Source organism: Gasterosteus aculeatus, chromosome 13, assembly GCF_964276395.1.
Source record: "Gasterosteus aculeatus chromosome 13, fGasAcu3.hap1.1, whole genome shotgun sequence".
Classification (NCBI taxonomy): domain Eukaryota; kingdom Metazoa; phylum Chordata; class Actinopteri; order Perciformes; family Gasterosteidae; genus Gasterosteus; species Gasterosteus aculeatus.
In genome coordinates, this window is record NC_135701.1 from 8,303,071 (window position 1) to 8,329,735 (window position 26,665).

Below are 26,665 nucleotides of genomic sequence, written 5' to 3' on the forward strand. Positions count from 1 at the left end.
CATTGGTCACGCCTGGGGGGCTCCTTTGGTGGGGGTGGGGGGCAGTGGAGGGAGGCTCCCATTCCAGTGCGTGAGAGGAGTCTGCGTGCTGCCGCTTCTCATTCCCGTCTCCTGGGAGACGGGGGCGCGCCGGGCACGAGCCCGGAGTGAGGGGAGCCGCGCAGGGATTTATCCACTTTATTGTGGCCTTTGCTAAAAAGCTCCCTCCAAAATACGCGGTGAGGTTTTTTACGAGGTGCTGAAATATAACAGTATTTTTAAGGAGTACAATGAGCCACGCCAAGGAAAATCTGTGGTCATCTTTAGTTTGACAACACCTGCAAAACTATAAATAAACAATATTTACAATTTTTACTACTATGTCACGATATAGACAAAATATATACATCAAATATTTAATACATTTTAAAAAGTATTACAGTCTATATAGAACATACCATTATCCTAATCACCTGCAACCATGCTGCAGGTGTTAAAAAAAACACAAAGCATGATATATAATTATAACACTTATAATTAAGTTTTGCTGGTCTCCTGAAACAGGATTACAGCAAAGGAGGTAAAGTGCACAGAGACAAGCAAGATCCAAAAGCAGTAATAAAATAGGAACGCAACTAAAATTAAATGAATAACATTAAAGAATACAGATTGTCCGTATTATTTAATATGCACTGACAAAACAGAGAGCATAAGAACTTTGTATGTTTACTCAACATAGGGAGGAAATACGATGATTATCATCATCATCATGTCTTTAAGTACTTTAAGTATTGGGTCAGTAAGCTCTGAGGGCTAAATACTGCTTTCCCTCGTGGAGAACTACAATGTAGTGCTTCATTGAACTTGACAGCAGTTGTCCTCAGCAGAGTGTCTATCCAGCTGTTAACAGCAGTGCACGGTCCTTTGAAGTGAAGCCCTATTTGAAGTGAAAGGCACAAAAGCTTAGCTCCTATTCAAAATTCTTTCCACACATTAAATTATCTCAGATCACCAAACCCTTTTAAAAATATTTTCATTCATATTTTTCCTATCCCTCCCACAACATTTTTTCCACCTTAACTGTATTTGATAATTTGAAGCTACAAGGGATCGAATCAATTGGTTCTTAACAATCAAGCAAAGAAACAAACCTGCACAATCCCCCTCAACCCCCCCAAACAAAGAACACGGTTGGTTAGTGAGTAGTACAGGTTCAGAACATAAAGGAGCATCTACGACAGTCAGAGAATTAACGTAGTATCAAAGAACAAAAAATAAAGCAGAGTAAAGTTTACCTGAGAAGAGAATGAAGCGACTTTCTACTTCACCTCTGCCTCATGCATGCTCCTGCATGCGAGCGTGCCCCATTGGTTCAAGGTCGCCGATCAGCACTAACCTCACATGGAGGTTACGATCCAAACTCACAGCGACATCATGGGAGCGTGCGTCCACCCTTCTGATCGAGACTCTGCGAGCTCCGTCAGCACGTTTGCTGTACTGTGCAACCTATTAACTGTGAGCTGTTGACTCATGTGAAGAGCTGCTGAGAGGTAATGAAAATGCACTCAATTTCAGATTAGGCTCCTTTAAATGAATTCTTCTCAGACATAAAGCAATCAATCAGAGGTGCCAGATAGGTGGAAAGACACTGACATTTAAAAAAAAAGGCAGATGTGTTGACCAAAATGAATAAACTGACAGTTATGTATCAAATAGTGCAGTTATGAAAAAGTGAGGAGCCTCTATCTTTAGAATGGAGTTTCCAGACATTTGGAGCGAAAGAACACACTTTTAGCATGAGAGAAAACAGCACAGTGAGGGGAGGGGTGTTTTTCTGAAAGTCATCACTTCAATGGCCTATAGATCACCAAAAACAACAAATACAATCCCACTGTAGAAAACCTGTTTATTAGACAAATTATACACAGAAAGCTTTGCCACTTGTAACAGAGGCCCCAGTTTGTTCAGTTTTTGAATAATATGCAACACATACAACAAAATAGGCCTATATTAAATACTGTACATCATAAAGTTTTGAAAATTATCAAGTAAATCCTGTAGTTCTATGAATAAAATAAAAAATGTTAACAGCAAGAGCAAGTTTGTGCATGCTTTCTTTTTAATCAACTTGCTACTTTTTGTTATTTAGCCAGCAAATAATACAAAAGGAATTCAGGATGACATGAGAAAATAAAATAATTTGTGTTGATGTTGAACATGGGCAAACAAAGAAAACCCAAACGCATCCATGTGACTTATAAACTCAACGCTAAAGCTCATTATGATATACTCTTCTTTTTGTTAAACAAAAATAGCATCAACATGTAAAATATACATTTTTATAATGTCTCTTTCATTTATACTAAATAAATCCTTTTAAATGTCTGTGTCCTAAATGTCATTCAATAGCCATACTGTAGCCTAATATAAGAAAATAATGCCTAAGAATGCTTGCTTCAAAACACTGTGGCTTGACGGAGTTCTCTACGCACAACATTTTGCGGTTTTAGTTCTTAAAGATAACAAACTGAAAACTTGTTCTAAACAACTAACATTATCAATTATTAATACAGTGTTAGTGAAAAAGATTTGGTTCCATTTTACCACCCCGGCTCCTAATCCATGAAGTATTCCTTTAATGCTCTTAATGCATCGTTCTCATCCCCCGGCCCCAAAATGCACCACAATGGTCTTCTTTGAATAATTGGCACTTAAAAAACAAAAACAAAAAGTTATATAAACAGTACCCTTAACATTACAGATATGAAATAGAATTATGTACCGGACTTGTCTCGATAAAAGGCAGCCATCGGGTTCCAATGGCCGTTGACTCTTCGTGACATTCCAGTGACCCCAAGAAGCAAAACTGATTCACTCCTCTAAACTGTTTCCAGTGTGCGGTGATGTTTTGGGTTTGACTGGAAGCTGGAAGGGTGCAGCTAGCCAGTTGAGATATAAGGCCTGTACCGAAGATGCTGTTGCAATGGCTTCTCCTCAACACAAAATCAACCATTTCACCACTTGAACCTGATAAGAAGTGAGTAATGAAGTCGAACATGACATGGCCACCAGAATGAGCGATATGTTCTAAGCACTCGAGCTATGGCAGCGCTTTAATGAAGCAAAACAAAAGAAAAAAATACCAAAGTGAAGGTTTGAATGACTTAATAATGCAAAACCAGATACTACAGCACTCATTTAGCAGTTTTTCTAAGTTGGCTGAGAGTAAGAAACAAGTTGACAGCTCAGAACAATGTTATTTTTTTTGTACTTCCTGACAAAAACACATTCCACGCAATAAAATCTTTTTTTTTTTTTCAAAAACAAAATTTAATAAAAGACATATACTAGGCATAAGCCTTTGAAGTCTTTTGGCATGTCTTATGTTTTTTTTCCTTCCATTAAGTTGATTTCTTTTTTGTGTCATCCCTTTTACTATCCTTCTGAGAGTCTGACTAGAGGATCTCACCTTGACTTGAAAAGCTGATAGCACAGTACAGGTGAGAAAAGACAAGGTCAGATCTACATACAATCACTTACAGGTCTGTGGGCACTGGTACAGTGCAGTGGGGTTGACGAAGGGTCCTAAATGTGCATCAAAGTGGCGAAAACCGTTTCAAGGAGATGCACCACAATGGCAGAAATTGTTTAAGATCGACGCACCACACCGGCGTTTCAGTGTCATACTGTTGCACTGTCCTTGCGTTTCAGCTGTTGATTTAGTCCTCAGTTTACAGACCGATGCACCGTGATGGGGTCGGCGTGTGTCCAGTCTTAGGTCAAGTCAGGCAACTGCGTGGACCCCGTAACACATTTAGATCCCCGGGTACTGGTGAAACCACACCAGATGGACTCCTGCAGAGCGAAAAGGCAGAGTAGGAGTGGAGAAGTGGATTGTCTACTGAGATGTGGGCCTTTTCAAAACTAAGTATTCTCAGGGCTATGGACAAAACTACTGCTATATACGGCTTGGTAAAAAAGAAAAACAATTCAGTAATTGCTTAGCATGAGCCCCTTGGAGTTGTTTAATAGCTAACGACACAACCAGTCACCCACCAATGGGTGACCAGGAGCTTACACCACTATAGATGCATTTCCTGTGGTCGGACCAGCATAAATTAAACCCTCCGAGGTGGGGCTGAGATAATAATAGTCAGGTAATTTCAGCAGATCTCCGTCACATGAGGCGGTCCTCACATCACAAAACAGAAGCAATAAAGAAACCAAAAAAACCGATCCCCTTTCACACATTTCCCCCTAAAATAATCGCCAAAACAATCACAAGAACAACAACAATGAAGCAAAGATTCAAACCAACTCTTCCCCTTTTGCACCTTACCAGCACGGGTTTCACAAAGACAAGCAACGGCCCCCATAGAACTCCACCTCCCTCGTCTTCTCTACAAACGAAACGGACACCCCTGGAAACACCCGAGCAGAAACTGAAAACACAAACATTCCTATGTACACATTTCTATCCTCTGACCTCTAGCTTAGCCATAATGTATTTGTTTTACCAACCCTTAGACCAACCCTAACCACCATGCCTCCTTCGGCTCCTTCTCCTCTTCCTCCTGAACCACTCGTCTCCTAAGCAGCTCCTCATATAGAAGTGCCCCTGTCTGGATCATTGCCATATCCAAAGTTGGGTCCTGGACCTGTGGGCTGGTAGGGGATGGAGGACATTGTTTTAATGGGGCTGCGAAAGAAGCCACCGTTGGGGGCCCTCTGCCTGAAAGGGCCCACCCCGCCAGTCCGGTGGTCCTGCAGGACGCCCCCGCCGCCGCTACCGAAACCAGCGGAGAAGCCAGCAGCGGCTTTGGCCGACAGGCTGCGGCTGAGGGTCTGGATCTGCTCGGGGATGAAGGTGGTGGTGGTTATGTGGGTGTTGCGGAAGTCGCTGATCTGCTCGAGTGCTTGGCGCGCGGCAGGCAGCGCGTCCATGTCGAGGGGCGTTAAATCGACGGAAGAGGTGGAGAACTGCTTGTGGGGGCTTTCATCATCGGTGCACAGGCTGTTAACCCGGCGGTGTAGGTGTTCCAGGTCGATCTCCTTATCGTCCTGCAGGTGGGAGAGGTTGGGGGGGGGGCATTGAAGAAAAACGGAGAGGAGGAAGCAGTGACGGGAAATGGTAGAAGGGAAGAGGGTTCAACGTGAGGGAGGCCATTTGGAAAGATTATTTTGTTGGAGAGAAGATGTTGAAAAGGAAGGAAATGGGAAATGGGGAAGGTAAGAAGGAGAGGATGAGAGGGAAGATAAAGGAAGAAAAGGAGAGAAAGTAAAGAATTAGGAGCGAAAAGAGGAGTAAGGAAATGAAGAGAACAGCGAAGGAAACCGAACAGAGAACATTCAGAGAGGTTTTTTTTTTTCAAATAGGCCAGTATGAGGTGTATTTTTTTTTCAATCATCATCAGCAAAAGGGATGTCATCCATCCATCCATTCAGGATAAATGGTTAATACAAGTGAAAGCAGGATAAGAGCAGGATAAAATGATGATGGCGAGTTGGCATGCATGTGGCCAAAGAAACGTTTTGGCACAATCAAAAATGAGGTTAAGTTGAGGGAATTGCAATAGCGAAGGAGGGAGACAACGTAAATGTAATGAAAACCAGTTTGGTGGTCACAGGTAAACATGGATGTGACAGGAAGCGTGGAGAGCAAAAGGAGAAGAGGGGGGGGATGGAGGGAAGAGAAGCACACTCTGAGCTGTGGTCAGGAAATCAAACGAGAGAAACATACAGTGCATACACTTCTACAAGGACTTTGGGGCAAATAATCTGGAATACACACAGAAAATCCCAACGTCAACATATGTTGTGCTCCGAGAATCCAGAGGGCTTGGTCTAATGTCCTCATTGTAATATTACACTGCAAATACAACTTCAATTGGACGCTGTTCAAATGCTCAGCGATATTTGTCCTGCTTTTTGTCACCATGGCATTCTGGCCATGATGCCAAAGAATTCACATTGAGACTGACATCTCATTTTCAAGTGAATGTTTTTTTCTTTTATTGGCAACGAATATGGCTTCTTAATCAACGGCATAAAAAGATGTAGATTAACTTCAATTAAACAATCTTAAACAGTTAAATTGTAATTAATCTTAGGACAAAGAACAAACGTTATCTCTTATAACTTATAAGCGTATGTTAAATGAAACTTATAATCACTATAATCACCTTTAAGTAACTTACACAGTCTTATACATTTTAAAGATGACAACACTCAGTGAGATGTGTGTCATGCTTTTACTGGACGGGGACAGTGGTGTGAGGGAGCAATGAATGAAGTGCGGACACAGAGAGGAGAAAGGCTTAGCTGAAAGGTTGTTAGGTGCGGGAGAGAGTTTCCAAAACGAATAAAACGTTCACATTGTCCGAGCACGTGTGGCAATGTGCTGTCCTGGTCTTTATGGAGGGTGAGGTTCTCAGAGGTAGGCAGTGGGGGAGAGGGGGGGGGGGTATCGTTTGAGGTGTCTCCTCTCACACTTCACGGAATCGCTGTTTGGGAAAATTCAAACAGGGTGTGAGGAGAGGAATCACATCACTGCGGGTAAAGACAGAGTTACCTGAGTGTCCTTTGGATCTGGAGGGGGCTCTGGACCTACTGTGTGTAGTTCATGGACAGAGGGGGACCTGCAGTGGTGCCCCACGGTTTCCATCTAAAGAAGGTACAGTGGGAGGGAGGAGAGGACGGGAGGTGGGGGGCGCTAGTGCTTGTCGTGACTCCATCATACACACACTGAGCGTTGGAGGGAGGGGATGTCCGACGGTTAAAGTTGGTCCCAAAGAGATGAAGGGAAGTGAAAGAGAAGAGTGAATCGCAAATGGCCGGTCTGCTGTCAGCGAGGAGACACCGATGGGGATCTACGAGGAGTGATCGAAAAGGGGCCGAGTGGAGGAAGAGTAGAAAGGTCGTAGGACCTGTTTGCACTTTTGTTACAGTGGAGGAAGGTTTTTCCCGCTACGCTCACTGTAATATTACAGAATAGTCAACATGGAATCACCCATTAATTTCAGACATTAATGTCTGAGATGTATTTAAATATAAATCTGTAGTTTACAGTGTAATGCAAAGGCCTGTTTTTAAACCTCAAAGCCAAGTTCACACAGCAAAATATATATTTGGCTCTATTTTGTATTAAGAGGTTTTGTAAAAAAAACTTTTTTTTAAGACTTAATTGAAGGCCTTTCCTTGCATATACACAGAACATAACTTTAGTAACTTTAACGCCTGGAGGAAGATGCTGCTCTATTTGCTTCTAGATAGAGAGACATCGCCCTCTAACGGCAGGAAGGCATCATTGCACATGTGATCAACTGGCAACATGCCAGGTATATCAACAACGTTTTGCAAAGAGGTAGATTTGCATCGAGCAGAAAGCATTGTTATACTGTGAAGACCACCGTTTGAACCCTGCTCCTTGATGTCCATCATCCCTCTTAGCAAAATACCATTCATCTATCGTCACATTTCTAACAGCATCTGTCTTTACTACCCAACATATTATTATCTACATCTTCTATTGTATGTATAACCTTGGGGTGGGAGGTGAGGTGGTGAAGGTGGTCATTCTCATTTTTGGAGGGTGCTTGGAGGGGTTGGTGGGTTCGTAGGAGTGCTGCACAATCAGGGCACAGGGGATGTCGCAGCATGCCGGGGGCTGGTAATGGGTCGAGGTGGGGGCGGTGGTGTTGGCGGTGTTGGGGTTCTGGTTCTGGGTCTGACCGCCCAGGGCAAGTGGGTGCTCGTTGGGGTTGTGAGGGCAAGGATCAGCAGCTTGCCTGGCAGATGGGCCGTCTGCCTGCGTCTGGTGTGACCGTATGACATGCATGCGTGTGTGTGTGTGTGCGAGAGAGAGCCAGAAGGCGGGAGGAGAGACAAGGTGATGGGAAAGGGATGCGGAGTAATTCGTTGCAATGTTTTGGTGTGCGAGTGCATGCAAATCGAGTGGGAAGATCAAAAGAAGCAGATATTTTTAAAAAAAGAAGCCAAATAGACACACAGGCAGACCATCGGCAGACGGGCAGAGACAGAGAGGGGATGAGCCAAAGACAAGATCAGGCAGATGGAAGGATCATAAGGTGGGAGAGAGAGAGAGAGAGAGAGAGTGAGAAGTCAATTGGAGGGACAGACGGGTGGGGGGGTGAGCGAGAAGAAAGACACGACAGTCAGTCAGCACACACAGTTAAGCAGGTCGTTCTGTGTTCATGTCCTCAGAGAGACATTCAAACAGTCGTTATATACCTGGAAAGGGGAGATGTTTAAATGGCATTTTGTATTGTCTCTCTCTCCCTCTTTCCCCCTCGCCTGCTACAGCCCTCAACACAAAGTACTTATCTACGAAAACAAAACAAAAAGGAAACATGAGAGCTTTGAGTCACAGTGACAAAGATCATTTCGTAGAGTTAGAACGAGTAGGCTGGCAATTTCCATCAAAACCACACACTTCCAGGGGAAGAGGTCAACTGTTTTAGGTGTACCAAAGAGGGTGATACACATGGCAGTGCCCGCTCTTCTCATGCTAAATCTACATGGATTATATGAAACATCAGACAGTATCAAAACCACAGATGTCACCATTATGGAAGAGTTCTGACAATAAACATTTTTTTCTATTCTTGTCAAAATGCAACATTATAATTACCTTCAGTTTTAACCTTTAGGGGATGTAGTTTTCCAATGACAGAACTCTTTCATACAGACCTCTCGCAGAACATATATATATATTTATATATCAGCCAAAAAGGTTAAAGCAATACAGTCGCCGATTTATAAATGAAATGGTTGACAGACACTCATCTGGAAATAGTTTGTTGATAGGATCAAGACGGGAGCGGTGTTGAGAGCACCTCGATCCATTTGTCCATATACAGCACTTTAATTACAAGCATGCCCAGATGTCACCCACCCAGGTACCCACCCTAAATGAGTTCAGATGTTTTAAAAGAGTAGCCATACTGCGGAGGATTATCCATTTCCGAAATCTTGGGAATAATGCATGCTGAGATATAATAACCTTGTGGGCGCCACAAATTAGCAGTGATCCCGTAGACAGTTCCTGTGCATATGTTTGTCAAATGAGCTAAACTATGACCCACCTTTGGTGAAAGACCTTAGCCATCTCTGTGGAGATGAGCGTTTTTTACGTTTGTGAGTGAATAAACATGGTAAAAAACTCACAAGCAAACTGTTTACAGTGAGAAGCAGGATCATAGATAATAGTGATCTAATAATGTCAGCCGTTCCACAAACACTTAGCACAAAGACAATCACTGACATAGACATACAGTAGTCAAATGCAGCTACCACAGCACAACGGCAATAAAGCCAGGTACACACATGTGCAGTGTGGCATTAGGTGTGTTTTAGTATGCAAAAGAAACACAGAGACACAAACACTTTGAACCGTGGATTGTGGGTTTCCATGTATGCAGGAAGCATGTGAGCTTGTGAGTGGCAGGTCGGATGCTGTTTTTGGCCGTACAATCTGACGGATGAACCTATAGTCAGGATTTGTGCCGGCTTTCACGGATTGTAAGGGAACTGCATACATCTGAAGTGAAGTCTGTGTCACTGAGAACATGAGCTGAAAACCACCTTATGAAGCATGGAAAAAGCAAACTGTATATCATGCTTAATGGTAAGACAAGATGGAAGAGGTTGAGCTAAACGTTAGGCAATGATGACTCGTGTGCATGCATGGAAAGGTGCGATGTGGTTGATACCAGCTCTAATTGTCTAAAAGGTAAGCCGGTCATATGCCTTTTTGACACAGTAAAGCGTGTTTTGTGGTGCGGACGGGGGCAGCGTGCAAAGGTCCCTGCAAAACGGTGTTCACACTGATGGCGGTCCGATCGGTCCGACAAGACAGAACCTCTTTCTTTTTTACCCACTTGGATTTTTCATCAAAGCACTCCATTTATTTCAGCACCACGACATTTCAATCTGTATATAAGCACTCCAACGAGCCAGCTAGCCAATTCCAGCAACGCAGTGTGTGCGACCCTGTTTGCGTTTGACCTCGCGCCAGAGCTGACCACAAGAGAGAGAATGGAACTGGTTTAACAAACTGCTTTAGGGTGGGTCATTGCAAGCAGACTGCTCATGCCAAGTCTGCACTCCAAATTCATACCCCCAGTGCCAGTGTATTTTTACTAAGCCAAGTTTTCTGCGCATAAAGACTGGGTCACCAGGCTTTCCAATTTTATTTGAAGCTCACAGAAATGCGGCGGGGGGCTGCGGGCCGTTGGCTGTGTGATGGTCTCAAGTGGTGATAGCATTTGCTGTGACAGCAAGACAGAGTTCCTGATTTGAACTGACAGAGAGTCAGGCGTCTAATGAAGTTAATTACAAGCTTTACGGTTTGCTTCACTTTATTAATAATTTAACTTTAGGAGCTTGGATGACATTAAACACACAAGACTTACTCCACTGGCCATGACTGAGGCCAAATTGCAAGCAGGGGAGTTTCCCCCCGTCGATATATAACGCAACATGTGCAACTTATCTAATTAGCTGCTTTGAAGTTGACTTAAATGTGTCTTCCTTCCTCCACTGAGTCAGGACATGCTGCAGTGGTCACAGCTTGACTTTCTCTTCTTCTGTTCTCAGCAACTCTCTTTTCAGCTGGTTGCCCATTTGGAAACATTCTGCACAGATGGTGATTTCAGATCTGAGTACGGTATTCCCACAGTTTTTATACATGTTACGACAGGATCAATTTAGAAAGAAATGCAAAATAATATTTCAGCGAAACGAAAACTCGGATGACTGTTTTGTGTTGTATTTGAAAGTGCAGTTGCCTTCGCAGACATTTTGTCATTCTTAAGGCCGAGGGATGCTTGAAACAAAACTAATTTGTAGAACTTTTTAGCCGAGTTTGGTGCAATGCAATGCATCAAATCAATGCAAATCAAATCAACAAAACAATGCCGATCCCAATGCAACGCAATGGGATCGGCAATCGCAAAGAAATGGGTGCAGATCATCAGACTTTTGTTTGAAGAACCCACTCAAGCTTTGTTTGAAGCACACTGACCCTTGAGGTTCAGTGGTTACTCAGAGCTAAACCTTGAGCCAAACCAAAGGCAATCAATAGGTCATTGCTTTGGATAAATGTCAAAGGTCAACTATCAAAAACAATCATGGCTGACCGAGCCGCCTTCATTTTCACCATGGCAGCACAAAGAGGCTATTCTAATGATTACTATTACTTTATCTTACATTGGTTGTTATATGGCTTTTTCCATCTGTAATCCAGATGTTTTGATTTACACACAAATCAGATCTTACTCCCCGCCCCAAGGACAAAAAAGCTTCAAATCTATATACACTACTGTATATACTTTATTGCTGTTTAATTTGGCAGTATACTACTAATAGTAACACTAATTGCATTATAATGCACATACAGCTCACCTTATCCGCTGTATGTGACCTGGGCATTAATAAGAACAGTAATAACAACAACTACTACAGGGATTTACACGGTTACTGGATGATGCTTTCATATGCAAATCCACAACAACTACAAAGGGAATTAAAAACTATCGCCAGTTAAATCCCTGCTGTCCCTCGCATTCACTGCTGCTCCTAAACTCCTGCGCTCAGTCAGGGGCTGATTCCAATGGCTGCTCTTAGTGGCTAATGAAGACGGCAGGGGGGCGAATGTGTTTCTGTGTGTTGCAGCTCAAGCACACGGTGTGCTCGACGTGACCTTTTGCCTGTCCAGCAGTTTGATGTGTTTGAGGCTGCTGGTTTGGCGGACAGGACTACACGACAGATTATAGCTTGTAGCTGAGCAGGGGGCTGGAAGTAAAGGGAAGACGTGGCACATCTGTCGCTGTATCTGTTGGTGTGAGTGTGTGCGTGCGTGCCAACGGAAAAAATATTGCTGCCGGGTACAAAACAAAAGGATATTGGTAGTCAGCTGGTTGCCAATGTCGCAACATAGAATTGCAAAACCTGAAACCCGAAGCAATTAGATGGTAGAGAAATAAATGATGACAGCAATAGAAATACACTAGATTGAGTTTAAGCAGATTGAACGGCAGTCGACCTGCTGTTGAGCTCCCTGCTCGATTATCACTGCAGTTTATTGCCACTTTAGTGGTGCATCATGCCATATGCATGGGGAACATGAACACAGCAAATTGACTGAGATGGGAGGACTTGGCCTGCAGCTTTATGGCTCCATCCTTTGCATTCATAGAATTGTACGAATCCTCTCACACCACGTGCAAGTTTTAGCTTCATTTGATCACGTGAACTGTTGATCATTTGGGGGCCATTGCAGGGGGTTTGCGGTAAGCAAAGCAGAGCGATGGGTTTCTCAAACAAGCTGGTGCACACTGCAGTGATCACAGCTGCAGTCAAGTCACAAACCACCTACTTGACAGCAACAACTCCCCCATATTTAAATTAGTCTGAAGTTTTATTTCGTGTCTTTCACGTCAAAGGTGGTCACCGCCAAGTCGAATTCATGACGTCTTACGAGCGGCACAGATCCTGTCCAAAAGCCAGAAACCGCAGTGATGAAATAATGAGTGACAATTTGCCAATGTTTGACCAACAGCTGTTCCTTTGATTATTTGGGACAGCTGCTAAATGGAATTTCGTTATTAAAATTTCCTTTTAAATTACTTTCCAGATGAATGGTGTTATTGGCCTTTTATCATGAAAAGTAACCTGATCTGACACAAAGTCATCCTGGGTAGTGCCACAATTTTTTATTAGCATATTTTGTCAACTTTTCTCATTTATTCTTGCTGGAACTTTAAATCAGCCTGACACCACAGATTACAGAGATAAGCCAGGCTTCTCTAACTGGTTTCTGGTAGTCAGAATCAAACAGAAATGTTCACTTAAACCATCGTGCCCATTTTGGTAACCAGGCAACAATAGTTATACCTTCTAATATCAACCCGCCTTCATATTGACGTTAAATGGTTTAAAGGACTGGAAGTTGAATCATAGGTGAGAGAACAGTTCTACATTAATTCTCTTAAATCGTTATCAACAAGTTAACTTTAACCTGCTTTTATTAAATTCCTCAGATGAGGGAAAGGCAATTGTTTATGGCTGAAGTCATTTACCTGATAGCAAAAACATTTCCCGCCAAAACTAATATCTACTGCTTCATGCCGCAGTCTAATGTGTGACCGACACACAAACAATTAACGAGACCTAAAGTGAAAATATTACTTCATAATTACATTTATAACCGTTCTTCGTGTTTTGCATATCAAATTTGCTTCACTTTACTGCAAGTTATTTCGCTGGACTGTTTCCCCTTCTGGGTTTTGGTAAACAAAGCAGTGGGCATGAGAGGTGACAATGTGGGTCTGACGTTCAACGTTCACATGAAAGCTGACACAAATTCTTGAAAAGTCCCTTTGGGATAAAACAGTTGCTGCAATAAAGAGGTCACGAAAAATGGCACACTGAACTACCTGGTGAAACTCGCCTTAACTCAACAAACAGTCATTTGTGTTTTTCTTTGAGTGTGTTGCCTGTCTCGTCTACGGCGGAGCAAACAAAGCTACTAAATGACAACAAGACTGCAGGGTTTCTGCCAGAATGTTGCCACGGTCCCTTTGATTGCATCAAATGATGTCCCTGCTGAGGTGATCCACTGACTGGAAATTTCACAGGGCGCTGCTGCTAATTCGCAAGGTGGAGTTTCTCAGAAAAAACGTTGACATAAACTTCTATGTCCAATACTGTGAGTCAGTGTTTCTCACTCTGCAGCACTCAAACAGGCCCTCGGGCGGTTTTTACAGCATATGCAACTTTTAGCCACTGTTTCTTTTATTCATTGTTTCTCCAAAACATTAACTTTTCAGAAAAATAATGTTTGATTAACCTGTGCCTCATTTTTATTTAATCAACGCTATCAAAATAGCATTAATGCAACATTAAAAAAGAGGTGGGAGAGTAGCACAATGCTGAACACATTATCGCACCAATGGAGTAAATACTTAGCAGTTCCAATCTATATGATCTGGAATGTGACCGCGCACTATCCAGGTGTAACGACTGAGAGAAATAGGGATTTTGTGGTTGCATTGTAAACACGGTCCTGCAGTCAGTCGTAAGTATTGGGGTTTAATGCGATTATGTGTGTCTCGGATATGTCACACAGGCCATTTAATATTGCATCATGGTTTAAGTTAGATATCTAAATTGGGATTAGTATGTACTTACATCGACTAATGAGGCTGAGAGGTGGGTGAAAAATCAACTCTCTTTAGAAGTACTGAAAATGAGATTAGCTCTTGGCAGATAATGTCCCTTTTGCTAATCATTTTGATGATTTTAATGGTACAAATTAATCCAGCAAACAATAAAGATAAAATAACCGGACAGGATGCAGGATGCGAGCTGCTGTCTATTAAGACTGTGATTGTGGGTGAGAAGGGAAAATTAAAACAATGTTCCTAAAGCTTCTGAACTCATTCTAGCCTTGTTTGACCTTTACTTCCCTTTCCACATAGGCAGGGATTTATATGTACAAGACTACGCAAAAGATCAATGCTAGTTAACTCAGTGGAGATCAAATGCTGCACCTCCGGGCTTCTTTTTGATGGAATGTGCAAAATCCCAGCAATGAATACAGCTCCAGCCTGTGCTTTCAGCGTAGCGTTACTGCTGTTGCTTGTGTGCAAATTCAGTTCAGGGGAAGTGGAGTTGTGAACATGGGGGCCTGTCAGAGGTTCCAGACACTGTGAGCCGCAGACCTCATTCGCATTCAGATTGAGAATATGGATTTCTTTCTCTTTTTTTTTCAATTTAGCATGACATTTTCTAGTCTAGACTTTATACCTTGGTAAGACCTATCATTTAACCCATTATCCATCCAGTCTTCATTTGTACACCCGGCATCTGTAGACTCTTATTCTTTCTATCTGAGTGCCGTTTTCCTATTTATCTACTTGTTGTACAATTGGCTGTGATATACTACATGCCCTCTACTTCTCTCTGTACCCACAGTCACCCATCCATCACCCTACCTCCTTGGAGGGGACCCTGGATCCCTTCCTCCGTGACCACCAGCTCTCCACCATGGCAATGAGGCAGGAGAGCACCACGCCGGCTGCCAGCACACAGAAAACGCCGGCGAAGCTATGGATGTCCAGAGCGTTGCCATGCTGCTTTGTCTGCAGCGAGCTGTAGAGGTCGCACGGGCTGTCCTTGGGCCACCACTTGAGTTTCAGGATGTCCATGTCACCGTTCTGCTGCAGCTCCAGGATTCTAGGGACAAGCCAGGAGAAACGGGCCCGTCAGCAGAGACGCGTGCACAGTACGAGAGCACACTGTGCACATACTGACGTTTACAAACCTTTATTAGATACTTACTGAAGCTACAGCGTGTATGGATGAATGTGTCGATGCATGAATCAAGTGTGGGCCTATCTATTGGTTATGTTAATGGACGGTGTCTGAGCTTCGCTTCAAACAACAGAGAATGACAAATATTTGCACGACTGCATAAAACCAGACCACACTGCAGCTTTTACTGCAGTTGCCATAGCGCCCCTCTTCCTTTGGAGGGCAGTGTTTGCAAGCGGAAATCCTCTCTGATCCCTGACAACCATATTGGGCTGTCAAACTCATTATGGCTAACATTAATATGTTTTGCAGCACAGCGCGGGTACACTGCCACAATGTCATTATGCGGCCTAGCTTTAGTCGCCTGATTGATGGCTTCAGAGGGGATACAGCTCGGGGGTTGATGGGGTCCCTCTGTTAGCCTTCAGTTTATTATTTAACTGGGTCGTTCGTTTTGGTTTGGAGGAGAGCTGCAGACACACACAGACAGACAGGCTTATAGAAGCTCTGTTAGCTGGATATTTAACAAGCTATCTGGCATGGAAGGAGGGAAGCCATGGGGAAAGGGAGAGACAAAGAGGAAAAAGGAAATGTGGGAATTTGTGTGTGTGTGTGTGCGCTAATACATTCTTCACCTGCTAACACAAAAAACAAACAGATGCAAATAATCCCTCATAGAAAGACAAAGCCACCACGCTGCTGCAGAAATGAACAAAGTCAAGTGCACAACTGCTTGCATGACAAAGCAAACTTAAATGTGTACATAGAGACAGATGTTTGCAATTATCTGCACAACTTCCTCAGGACAAACCCCTCCTGCAAATTCAAAGAAAACATACAGACGTGAATGACAGGCCCATCTCTCATATCAATATCTTGCTCATGCGGAATGCACAGAATAGACTGAAATCAATCAAGATATGCAAATGAGCCCTGCAGACGGCTTACATAATTAATTTCATCCACAATAGCCATAAAGAGGTGGCTCATTTCAATGTAAATCAGCCAAACAGGCTCAGCGTGTCGCTTCACAACAACGTCACTCTCATTTAGGGACACTCTCTTATCGCTCCCTGGGCTCTACTGAGCTGTCGGGACAGGGGAACTACATGGTTAAAATGCCATTTGATGTGAAAGATTTAAAAGGGAGGAGAGGAGAATAAAAAAGGAGAGAAGGAGACGAGAAGAGAAGAGACGAGAAGTACTTATTCTGCCGCAATTCTACCGGCAGTCATTCTAACACAAGATCATGTCCACAAACTGCCGGCTCGGATGTGGGAGTGTTTGGCTCGGATAAACTTGGATTAGTGCCGAGATTAGAAAAGTCTTTGTGTAGATGATGTACAACATTGACTCGAAAGAAAATCAAATTAAAATGGTTTGCAATAGTGTTCAGCAGTAGTTGTATATTTGCGCTACGCCCTGGTTATCTCACCACTGGCTTGTAGAAGAGGCAATAACTGTAGAAATCACATATCATTAGAGCATCTGTTCTTGTTCAATAGAGCCGTGGTCACTATTTTCCTTTCAACGCGTTACTTTTGGACTGTAATATTGCAGTGTATAATGCAGGACGCTGCCTCGCACCCTTTGAGTGAGTGAATGGCTGAGGAGGAGTGCCGCGTTTGGAACAATGAAACTCTAGTACAGCGTAGTTTTGACAGAAGTTGTCCGTATAAACTAGGCCTGGCTGTAGCTCACCAGTAAACAGAGTAGAAGAAGTAGCGGTTGTGAACTGAAAAAGCCAAGGGACTTAATACTTTTACTAACATCGCAGCTGCATGGAAATTATACTTCATATCAACGCATATCAAAAATATGTGAGTGGAAACACGGCTGTAGTTGCATGCAGGGTGCAATATTGACACGCAAGTTAAAACGGTTAACATTAAGTTCTTTCAACAGCACCTGAGTTTAATCTAAATTTCAACAGCATTCGTACAAGATTGTCCTCAGCTGATGATGTTCGCGAAAGTTAAAACTAGCCGTTGTACCAGAGCTGTGTTGTGCCTTGCATACAGTACTGACCTTTTTATCTGCCACTCTGACAGAAACAGCGTGACGAACACTAACACGCTCGTACTGTGACAGACAGATTACACGGCGGCTAATGGGAGGGAATAAGAGCAGTCCCACCTTTCAAAAAAGCCTGACAATGTTTTGTCAAACTATTTCATCATTTCTTGCTTGGAATTTTGCCAACTTCTAAAGACGTCCTGTCTTAGTTGATGTCTTTTCATTTTTATCAAACGAAAGTGACGTGCTTTATCTTCGGAGTTGCCGTCTTTTATCTCTGCTCACGTGTTCCTACTTGTCACAAATGTCTTGTCCAACAGGTTTTTGAGGGGCACTGCAAATATAATAAGACATTAAAAAAAGTTTGCGTCAGATTTCTAAAAAATGTGTTTTACTGTTGACCTTTGAGGCAAACAAATAGAAAATGTATTTCATTTAACAGTAATTATCATTCTTTTACGAGCAGTGATAGCAACAAATTCTACCTGCATTTAATTGCTGAATAGGATCATCCTCTAAAGATCATATATCATAAATACCATGTTATATAATTGTTCTATTTCAGCTGTAGACAGACAGGGACGGTCCAGAGAGGGGACAACATGGAAAGGTTTGCGGATGAGATTAAAATCCGGGTCCCTGCTGAGGAGACACCCTTAGATGGTGCATTTGATCTCTACCTTATGAGGTACCGGCCAAGCCAACACCCTGCCATTTAAAATATGAGCTTGCTGTCTGTACACGCTACGGTTCCATATACCGGGTTCAGAGCATGAAAAAAACAAACAAACCCCCATTTGTTTTGCAGACATATAGAGAAGCAAAGACATACTTAGCAGACAGGGAAGTTGCTCTCCATCTCTCTGCCTTTGCTGTAGTTTGTGCTTCTCTGCTCTGTTTATGGAGCCTAACTGACTCTGCGTGTCAATCTCTCTGTCGTGTCCTGATGGCTATAAGTGGAGCTGATCCCGTCATTCTGCCCTAATTGATTGTTTCAGTTACGCATGAGCTGATTCCCTGATAGACCCTCTGATTAAACCCTAACGCTGACTTCTTGCACCGACAAGAACAGATGGAAGCATAATAATAATATTCCCATTTACCTTAAAATGATCTCTTTCTGCTTCAGCTGCCTGATTTAGGTCTGCAATGGTAGAATACAAATGACATTTGGTGATATTCTGTGATGCCTGGCGCCATCATTTTGCGATCATGAGACGGTGCCGGAGTTTGGACAGATGGTGCAAAGGAAAGTGAAGAGGATGTAGATGTTTACTTGGTAAAAAAACAAAAAAACTACAGGGCCCTTTAAATATGACAAGAATATGACAAGAATCCAGACCATGTAGCTTATATGGAGTATGCGCTTGCGGAGTAATTGCAGATCTAATGCTTAAATGCATTTGTCGATCACTTGGTCCCTTGAGAAGGAAAACCGCAAGGTGACGATCATTTTAAACACAAAGGAGGTTGCCACTGGTCTTCATTTGACTCCGTCCCGTGGCTGACAGGCAGGATGAAAGGCTACTGTGAGCTGCCTGACAAAAACACGGGTCAAGTCAAAGGTTTCCTGCAGTACGCCACCTCCCTCTCTAATTGATCTGTCGCTGTCTCACTAAAAGAAACAAATCCTACTGAAAAGCTCCTTTTCTGCATGTGCAAACACACAGCAACACAGATAGAAATATGAAGCATACACAAGCAATCCAAGCTGAGACGAGCCCCAAAGGCCAATTTGGTTTGTAGCAATGACAAACTGACTAAAGGAGAGCTGCGAGTAGCTGATTAAAGTGTGTGTGTGCGTGTTTGTACGTCGGAGGGTGAGTGTGGGTCACCACTGTCTCAATGTCGTCATGAACAATCTACAGAGTTTGATGGAGTTTGTCATAAACAACAGAAGAGGAAATCTGCAGAGTAATTCAAATCCTCACGACAGTGTTCTCTTGCTTGCACAGATACACAAAGGGTTGTTTTTCAATACATTTGTAGAATATAGAGACAAGGGAGCGAACGCTTGGGTACTTTTTGATCAAGGGGTCATCAGTCAGACACCTGAGGTACCAGCCAAGAGATCCATCTATCACTGAAAATAGCACCATATATGTAAACTATAACTCTACGTACATTATATGTATTAGTGCCATGTACTGCACTTTAAAACACAGGGGTTGCAATGTGTAACTTTATCTGACATCTAACTGAATGCCTCGTAGTCTCAGTAAATAGGATTTAAAGTCAGCTACATGCATGCTTGTGTGTTGAAGCTGTGTTTGATAGGTAAGTGGGAATTACAGAAGTGCAATCTGTGCGTCTATCTGGCTTTTACAGGCTCTTTTGTTGCTAACAGCTGTCCTGCATGTGTATGTATGGATGCACATCAGGAATGGCCGTGTTATTGGAACTCTGTTTCGATGTATGTATGGCTACAACACATGCATGAGTGCGTCTTCCCGCGTCACTGAGGGTGTCTATGAAACAGCTGGCGTGCTGTGAGGTGCATTAACACCATGTTTGTAATGAGTTATCACCTTGCTTTAAGATCGTTGACTTTGACTGGGGAGATCCATAATGACTTTAACACTCCCACTGGCTGTTAAAGCAAATGAGCAACGGTTGCTTGCGTGGGGAATAGGGGGGTGTGGGGGGGACTGCTGCGAAGCCTCAGTGTCTGTCTGTGTGCGTTTGTTTGTATGTGTGCGCTCTGTCTCTGCCTCCCTGCTCACTCCGCAGTGGCCGTTGCTGCACGGACTAGATGTTGCCATGGAAACTCTTTAGCAGCAGCCTTGATGGTGGGATGATCGCACATTATGAGTTGACGCGAGCTGAAAAAAAAGGACACCACAGTGATTTGAATAAAGGAGCGAGGTATAGAATACTTGGAGAAAGGAAGAAAGCGCAAAACAAAGGGACACGTGAAAGACTACTGCAAATTTGTTTAGGCGACGAAACATGATGGTAAATGGTACTGAGATCACACACAGAGAAAATGACTCACCGAGTATCACATTTCCAGTGATGACACATATTTAAGTTCATATAATGGAAAGCCAAGACATGGACATGAACAAAAAATGTTTTTCCATTTGCTGTCTCATTCTCTCCTATAGAGAAGGATGCAATTGTGGTTGTCTAGTAAGAGCAGTGTGAGTTCAGGACTAAAACAAGGACATTTTGGTTAAAAATTAAACTAAAGTTTAACAAAAGGTGTTGGTCAGGGGCAACTGTTTTAGTGGTTCCTCAGACATTGGAGTGCAAAGATGTGAGGAGGTGCAAAAAAATAAATATAAAATCACACTTGCGATTAAAAAAAATATCACTGGCATCCAAGTCATAGTGTTTAAAATACAAATTGTTATATTAAGGTAATACGATAATGTTGCGTGCAAATTCTTCTATGGAAAAGATAAACGAGGGTCGTGTATTAACTAAAAAGTGGACTGTACGGAGTTTATCTGCATTTCACAGCAAATTTTAATGAGCATCCTCTAATGTTATAAATGACACCCCTACCGAGGTGAAATGAACTGTTTTCAGATTTCACAGTGTTGCCGCACCACTGCTGGGCTGTGGGGAGAGCATGTCTAACTCAAATGGATGATGAGGCCAACGTAGAGGCTACAAAGTGAGCTCAGCACCTGGCGAACTGATCGATGACTTACTGGTATCGATGAACTTGGCTATTGACCCCCTTTAGATATATACCGGCTATTTTCTTCTATGGGGCAGTAAAAATTGCACTTATCGCCCTCTTTAAATGCACTATAACTTCATATATTGTGTTGATACTGCAGTATTTCCCAAGCCCATCTGTACGCAGTCCCCTATAAATGCAGGTTAAGGCCCATGCTGCTCTGGTAGCAGGGTTTTACTGCGGCAGTGGCCAGTTAAAATGCAGAGTGTTGTGTGTTAGATGTGCGAGCATAATGTGAAACAGTTCAGAGGATTTCAGAACTGGCTGGATAGACCTTTTAAATGTTTCTGTTCGACGTGGAGTATCACCGCGGAGCATACTACCTGCCTGAGGATCAGTGGAATATGTCTGCAGCAACTTGGCTACAACACGCTCTTTCATGTGAATATTCTTCTCCTGTGACAGTGGTTGGGTGAGAGGTGGAGACGGGTGGAGACGGGGATGTGAGTGAGTGGGCGAATAAGGAAGGGTGGGAAATTGAGTGAGAAAACGTGAGGGGGGAAGAAAACGGTGTATTCAATCTGGATGGACGGTTGGCAAAAGAATCCTACAAGAGGAGGAAAGGTGAGCATGGGGGAGAAAGCAGGTGGGTGCGCAAAAATAGAAGGGAGCTGTGGAGGAGAAGAGGAGGCAGAGGAGGAGGAGAAGACAGAAGTCTGGCTATTTGGCAGTTGTCTGTCAGCCCCATTAAATGAGAAGAGGCCGGCTGCTTCAGTGGTGTAAGCCTCAATGAGAAACACGAAGGAAAATAACGTTCACGCTATAAAGTCAAACGAGTGGTTCCACTGTAGCCGCGAGGTCGGAATGGTTCAGCGTTCGGCTGCCCGGGTTCAAGCGCGCCTTTGAAAATATGTGATTTATTTATGGAAATACCAGCAGTGAAACAACACCAGTGAGACAGACATTTAGCAGGCTTTTGAAGGTGGGGGCGCGTGTGCGGCTGCAGTTGCACTGCTGAGTGGGAGATAAGGGAGGTCAGCCTTAAAGTACGGAGCGGAGCTCCAGCAGACACACGTCACACCGCCGCCCACTGAAGCGTCCGGCAAGGCCGAGTCACCACAAACTGAAATAAATCTAATGTTGACGTCTCCTAAAAAAAAAAAAAAAAGCACACAAACACCCACAAAGTGAGTCACTGAGTGCATTCGTCAGAATCAAACGGAATGTGCGGAATGTTAGTGGACAGCACCTGCTCCGGATTATCCTCCCCCTGTGTTTTATGAAAAAAAAGAAGAGAAATGACTGTGAAAAGTGAATGCTGAAGCACAGTGAACCACAGCCACACACGCTGCAGTCAGAGGAAATCATCTTTTGGCACCGGTGGTGCTCATTGGCTTCCGAATTATCTGTTAATGGCGAGTTTAACCAAGGAGGTCTCACCGGTGACCTCCCTCGCCGTGGACTGGGTCCGTTCCCACTTGCAGAGAGAACACGCTGGCCTCTGCCTTTCACCTTCACCCACAGTGGGAAACAAGTCGGGCCCAATGTCACCGACATGGAGCCACCATGAAGGGTCGGCGCTGACCAACGAGCCACCTAGCGCCCCCCCCCCTTCAATCGACGGCGCGTCGCCACACTTCACCTCGAAGGAACGGAGAAAGAGAGGTTCGTCACCCATCACCAATCTTTTGGTCCCGTAAGTAAAGTTTGCCAAGATTCGTTATTCAAATTGACACACTCCAGGTTCAATGTCATACACTTTGTCAACAAAAGTTTTCAATTAAAGCACCATTAAGTGTGTGGGTGAACTGGAACAGATTATCAAAGCTGAACTATGATGAACAACACGCAGAAGTCAGACAGTCATTAGCCGTCATCAACGCATCGGGAGAGTGAGGGAGGGAGAAACAGAGAGGGAGCCACATCCGCACCATTAATTGTGATTAATAAAGATTTAATGAATATACTAAGTGTGTGGGCTGGTCTTTACTGTGATGGATCGGTGGAAGAGTGACAGTTTTAAGGTGAGAGAGCTGAGACAGGGGGAGAGAGGGATATTAGATTGACACCTGACGAGACATTTTTTGTCACGTGGAACAATTTCAACGTCGTAGAAACCGTCAGACGCACTGAAAACTCGTCTTTCTTTGCCTACCAGCCTTGGACAAAAATGCATTACTTTCCCCCATGGATAGTGATTTCCATGGATTGGAAATTGTTGGCTTCAGAGCCTCCAGACTAACTTGAGCTCACCGTGTGAATTAGTGTGTGTTTGTGTGTGTGAGAGATCGAGGCAGCGAGATGGTGAATAATAGATCTGCTTTTCGGCTTTCGGCTTTTTTAACAGAAGCCTTGATCAAGCCTTATTTTTATTATTCATGTAGCTCACGTTTTCTGGTACTACAAAGAGCCTCAACAATCAGTCAGTTTTAGACCTAAATTAATCTGTTTGTTCAAAATCTGAACTAGAAGAAGTGACTTTAAACAACATTGACGTTCTCTGGTGACGGAAAGCACAGGAATTGTTTTTTTTCTGTCTCTTTTTCTGTGTTTTTATTGTGGTCTTTTTCTCTCATGAAATCAACATGGAAATCTGGATTTGATGCATAATACGAAGTAAAAAATAAAAGACATGTATCCATGTATCCATAAGAAAGAGTGAAAGACAAAAAAAAAGTTTAAAAAAGTAAATAGTAAAGTAAAAAAAAGTAAACCTCAAACACAGCTGACCAGATGTATTTAAGATTCAAGTTAGAAGAGACTTTAAATTAGTGTAATTATGGAGGCAATCAGAGAGGCTTTTTTCTAAGAACATTACATTAACTGTATTGGCAGCTTTTGACTGTTAAAGTAGCAAAGTGGTTATTCAAAATTGCCTTTAATCTGTGAGAGCTAACAGCAGGTGTTAGACCCCATTTCTGCTGCCTCTGTTTACAACGCTTCTGCTGGGACTAAAATAAAAGATTTACATGGGCAAAGACAGCTTTAGAAACCATTCATATGTGACATTTCAGAAAAACTCCACTACCTGATTCATAAAATGTCACTTCAAGGTTCGCAATAGCGCAATGCATTTATGTGAAAGAACATGTTTCCTTCCAGTGTTCGGAATAAACTTGACAGTCTCTCACAGCGTAGTAAAATACCATCTCACAGGTTACTCTCACACAAGGTGAGGATGATTACCAATGAATTATGATCAGCACTCAGGCCACAGATGAAAGTTACAAAATAAGAGGTGAGATCATAATCAAATCCATCTGGTCAATGTGGCACACTGTGCTCACCACATTTATTTATCAATTGAAATCATTTAAATAAAAATGAAAACAGCATGTTCCTGATATCATACTAATCAATGGTTTTCTCTGCTGTACTTTCATTGAATTTCTTGCACTGTCCACACAGAAGATTGGAATTCTGCGGTCCTACACACAACGAGGCATCTCATCTATCTCGCAATCCAAATGTGGAACGTAATCGTATTCAATATGTGCAATAAAATGTCTGGCCTGCAGCTTATCTTTCTCAGACTGCCGCACCCTCGAGATGTCCATCTGCCGTGGATTAGATCTTCTATTTTAACTGCTCACATCAATGCCTTCAGACGCTCGTGGACAGAAATGTAATATATGCCTGGGAGAAAGGGCTTATTCCCCCCCACAATCTGGCCCCTTCAGCAGCACTTCAAAACAACTTGTCAGTAGCTGTCAGTTTATATTAGCGAACTACTCCTTTACGCCAGTGTTTTCTGACGCTGGTAAATCTGCAGACTGTTTCCATCCATCGAAGAACAGCAGCCCCCACTCACACACAAGTGCACACAAAGTCGCACATACAGTGCAGGCAAATACATCTAGATCCAAACACACACACAAACACACACATCAAGTATGCGCTGCACTTGCACTCTGGCAATGTCTTCTTCCAAACCAGCAAAGTGGTTGAAAACGATGAGGCTGTAGCAGTCTGTCTATTTCTACAGACATTTCCCTTCTCTCTTTCTGTCAGAAGTGTCAAAGCAAATAAGTTGTTTTTCATGCGTCTTAATGCCTCCAGGGACCCGCGGATAGTAAACAATCCTCAAGTGTGCCGAATGCACTCACTGGTTCTCTCATTACAAGTGAGTATGTAGGTAGTTCTCTGAGGTTGTAGATTTATTCTAAGATTCATACATTGGGGTCTTTAGTTACATCTATGGTTTTAACCATCTCACGTTTCTTTATAGTGTCTCACTTTCTTGTGAGTCTAATTTCTTTTAATCAACATTTTTTTACATAAAGACATTTCACTGGAGTCTCTTTTGCAACAAACAAAAAGCAAATTATTGATTGATTATTAAACAATATTCACGTACACAAAAATGAAATTATTCAAAATCATTTGACAAATCATCAGCATCTCTAACTTGTTTGAATGTACGTGAACGGTGTATTTTATCATTCTGACTTCCACACTCTGATATCAAACTAATGCTGTACTGCATCAACTTGATGACCGCCGAGGGACGCTTTTTGTGTTGTTGCTTTGGAGTTTGAAAGCATGGAGAATACTTGCTATATGAGAGAATATATCACGGCAATCGCATCGTAATTGAGGATTGTAAAATCTGATATTATGAATCCAAACCCACGGAGAACACCTCAATGTTGTAAACAACGGAATCAAAAACCTTGAGATGGAATATGTTCCTCTGAAATAAAGATTGAACAACCTAAAGCTGTAGTCAATATCTTAAATGCTCTCTTCCACAGGCATGCATAAGTGTGATCATCGAGAAAAGCGTTGCAGAAACCGAGATGCATTCTGAGGTTGGACGGGTGTGTTGGAGGACATTATGTTCAAACGCACAGGTGTGTGTTGAAGTTGGTGCAAGTAAAATGATCATCTAAGTCAGTAAATTGTTGTTGTATTTTGAACCAATTGATGGTTTACAAGTAAACAAAAATCCAGTTGTAATCATCAATTTGCCAGACATGTCAGGACCAGGCTACTACGGATAATCAAGCTGAGTGAAAGATTTCTCTTTGTGTTACCGAGGCACGGACGGATGAAACAGTTCCAGTCCAACCTCCTCCTGGTACTTAATCAATCTGCATAATACAGAATGTCAGGATGAAAAGTAAAAAATAATCACAGCGTGGAAAAACAAAACAATTACACCTCTGTGATTATTTATTGCTCCTGATGATTTCTGTGTCTGTATTTGTGGGAGCCCTGGGAAGCAGGGCGAGTAAACTGCATTAAACCGTCTTCCCGAGAGTGTGACATTGGCCCGGAAATAATGGAAGGGAATTGGAAACATGGCCTGTCAATTAATTGCTTGTTTATTTTAATAACAGCCACGATAGGAAAGAGTGACGCTCCACCGGATATGGAGCCATAAACAGACAGGCCTAGTCATCCGAACAGCCTTTAAAGTTCACACATTTCCATACAATGACAGAAGATCTCACATAAAATAAGTTTTGATAGCATGAAGACGGATCGGATATTCAAGTTTTTCCATAATCTTAATCAACGATGTCACGCTTGATCACAAATAAAGGCAACCAGAGCATTTGTTGGTATGCAAGCAATCATAATGCAGCCATGACTGAAACACTTGCTTTGTTTTGTGTCACTGAACCTGCAATCTGATGATATACAAACAATCCAACAAGGACCACAACACGACAACAGCGCAGTGGCTGAACAGATGCA

The 26,665-nt window shown here is 42.8% G+C and overlaps 1 protein-coding gene across 4 annotated transcripts in view; it reads right to left on the reverse strand.

Moving 5' to 3' along the window:
* Positions 1-1,867: 1,867 nt before the first annotated feature.
* The window catches only part of grid2 (glutamate receptor, ionotropic, delta 2), a 329,591-nt gene continuing 304,793 nt past the window's right edge, over positions 1,868-26,665 (reverse strand). The window contains exons 15-17 of one of the 4 annotated variants that reach the window (XR_013452082.1): positions 14,997-15,237; positions 6,551-7,792; positions 1,868-5,040 (exon numbers count right to left, since the gene is read on the reverse strand). Coding sequence is in view for 2 of the 4 variants with exons in the window: in XM_040195422.2 (XP_040051356.1) it covers positions 4,582-5,040; positions 14,997-15,237 (700 nt within the window). In the remaining 2 variants the exon portion in view is untranslated. Of the gene's footprint in view, positions 5,041-6,550; positions 7,793-8,229; positions 8,323-14,996; positions 15,238-26,665 lie in introns of all 4 variants that reach the window. The other 3 variants (XM_040195423.2, XR_005713926.2, XM_040195422.2) reach the window with 3 other exon arrangements.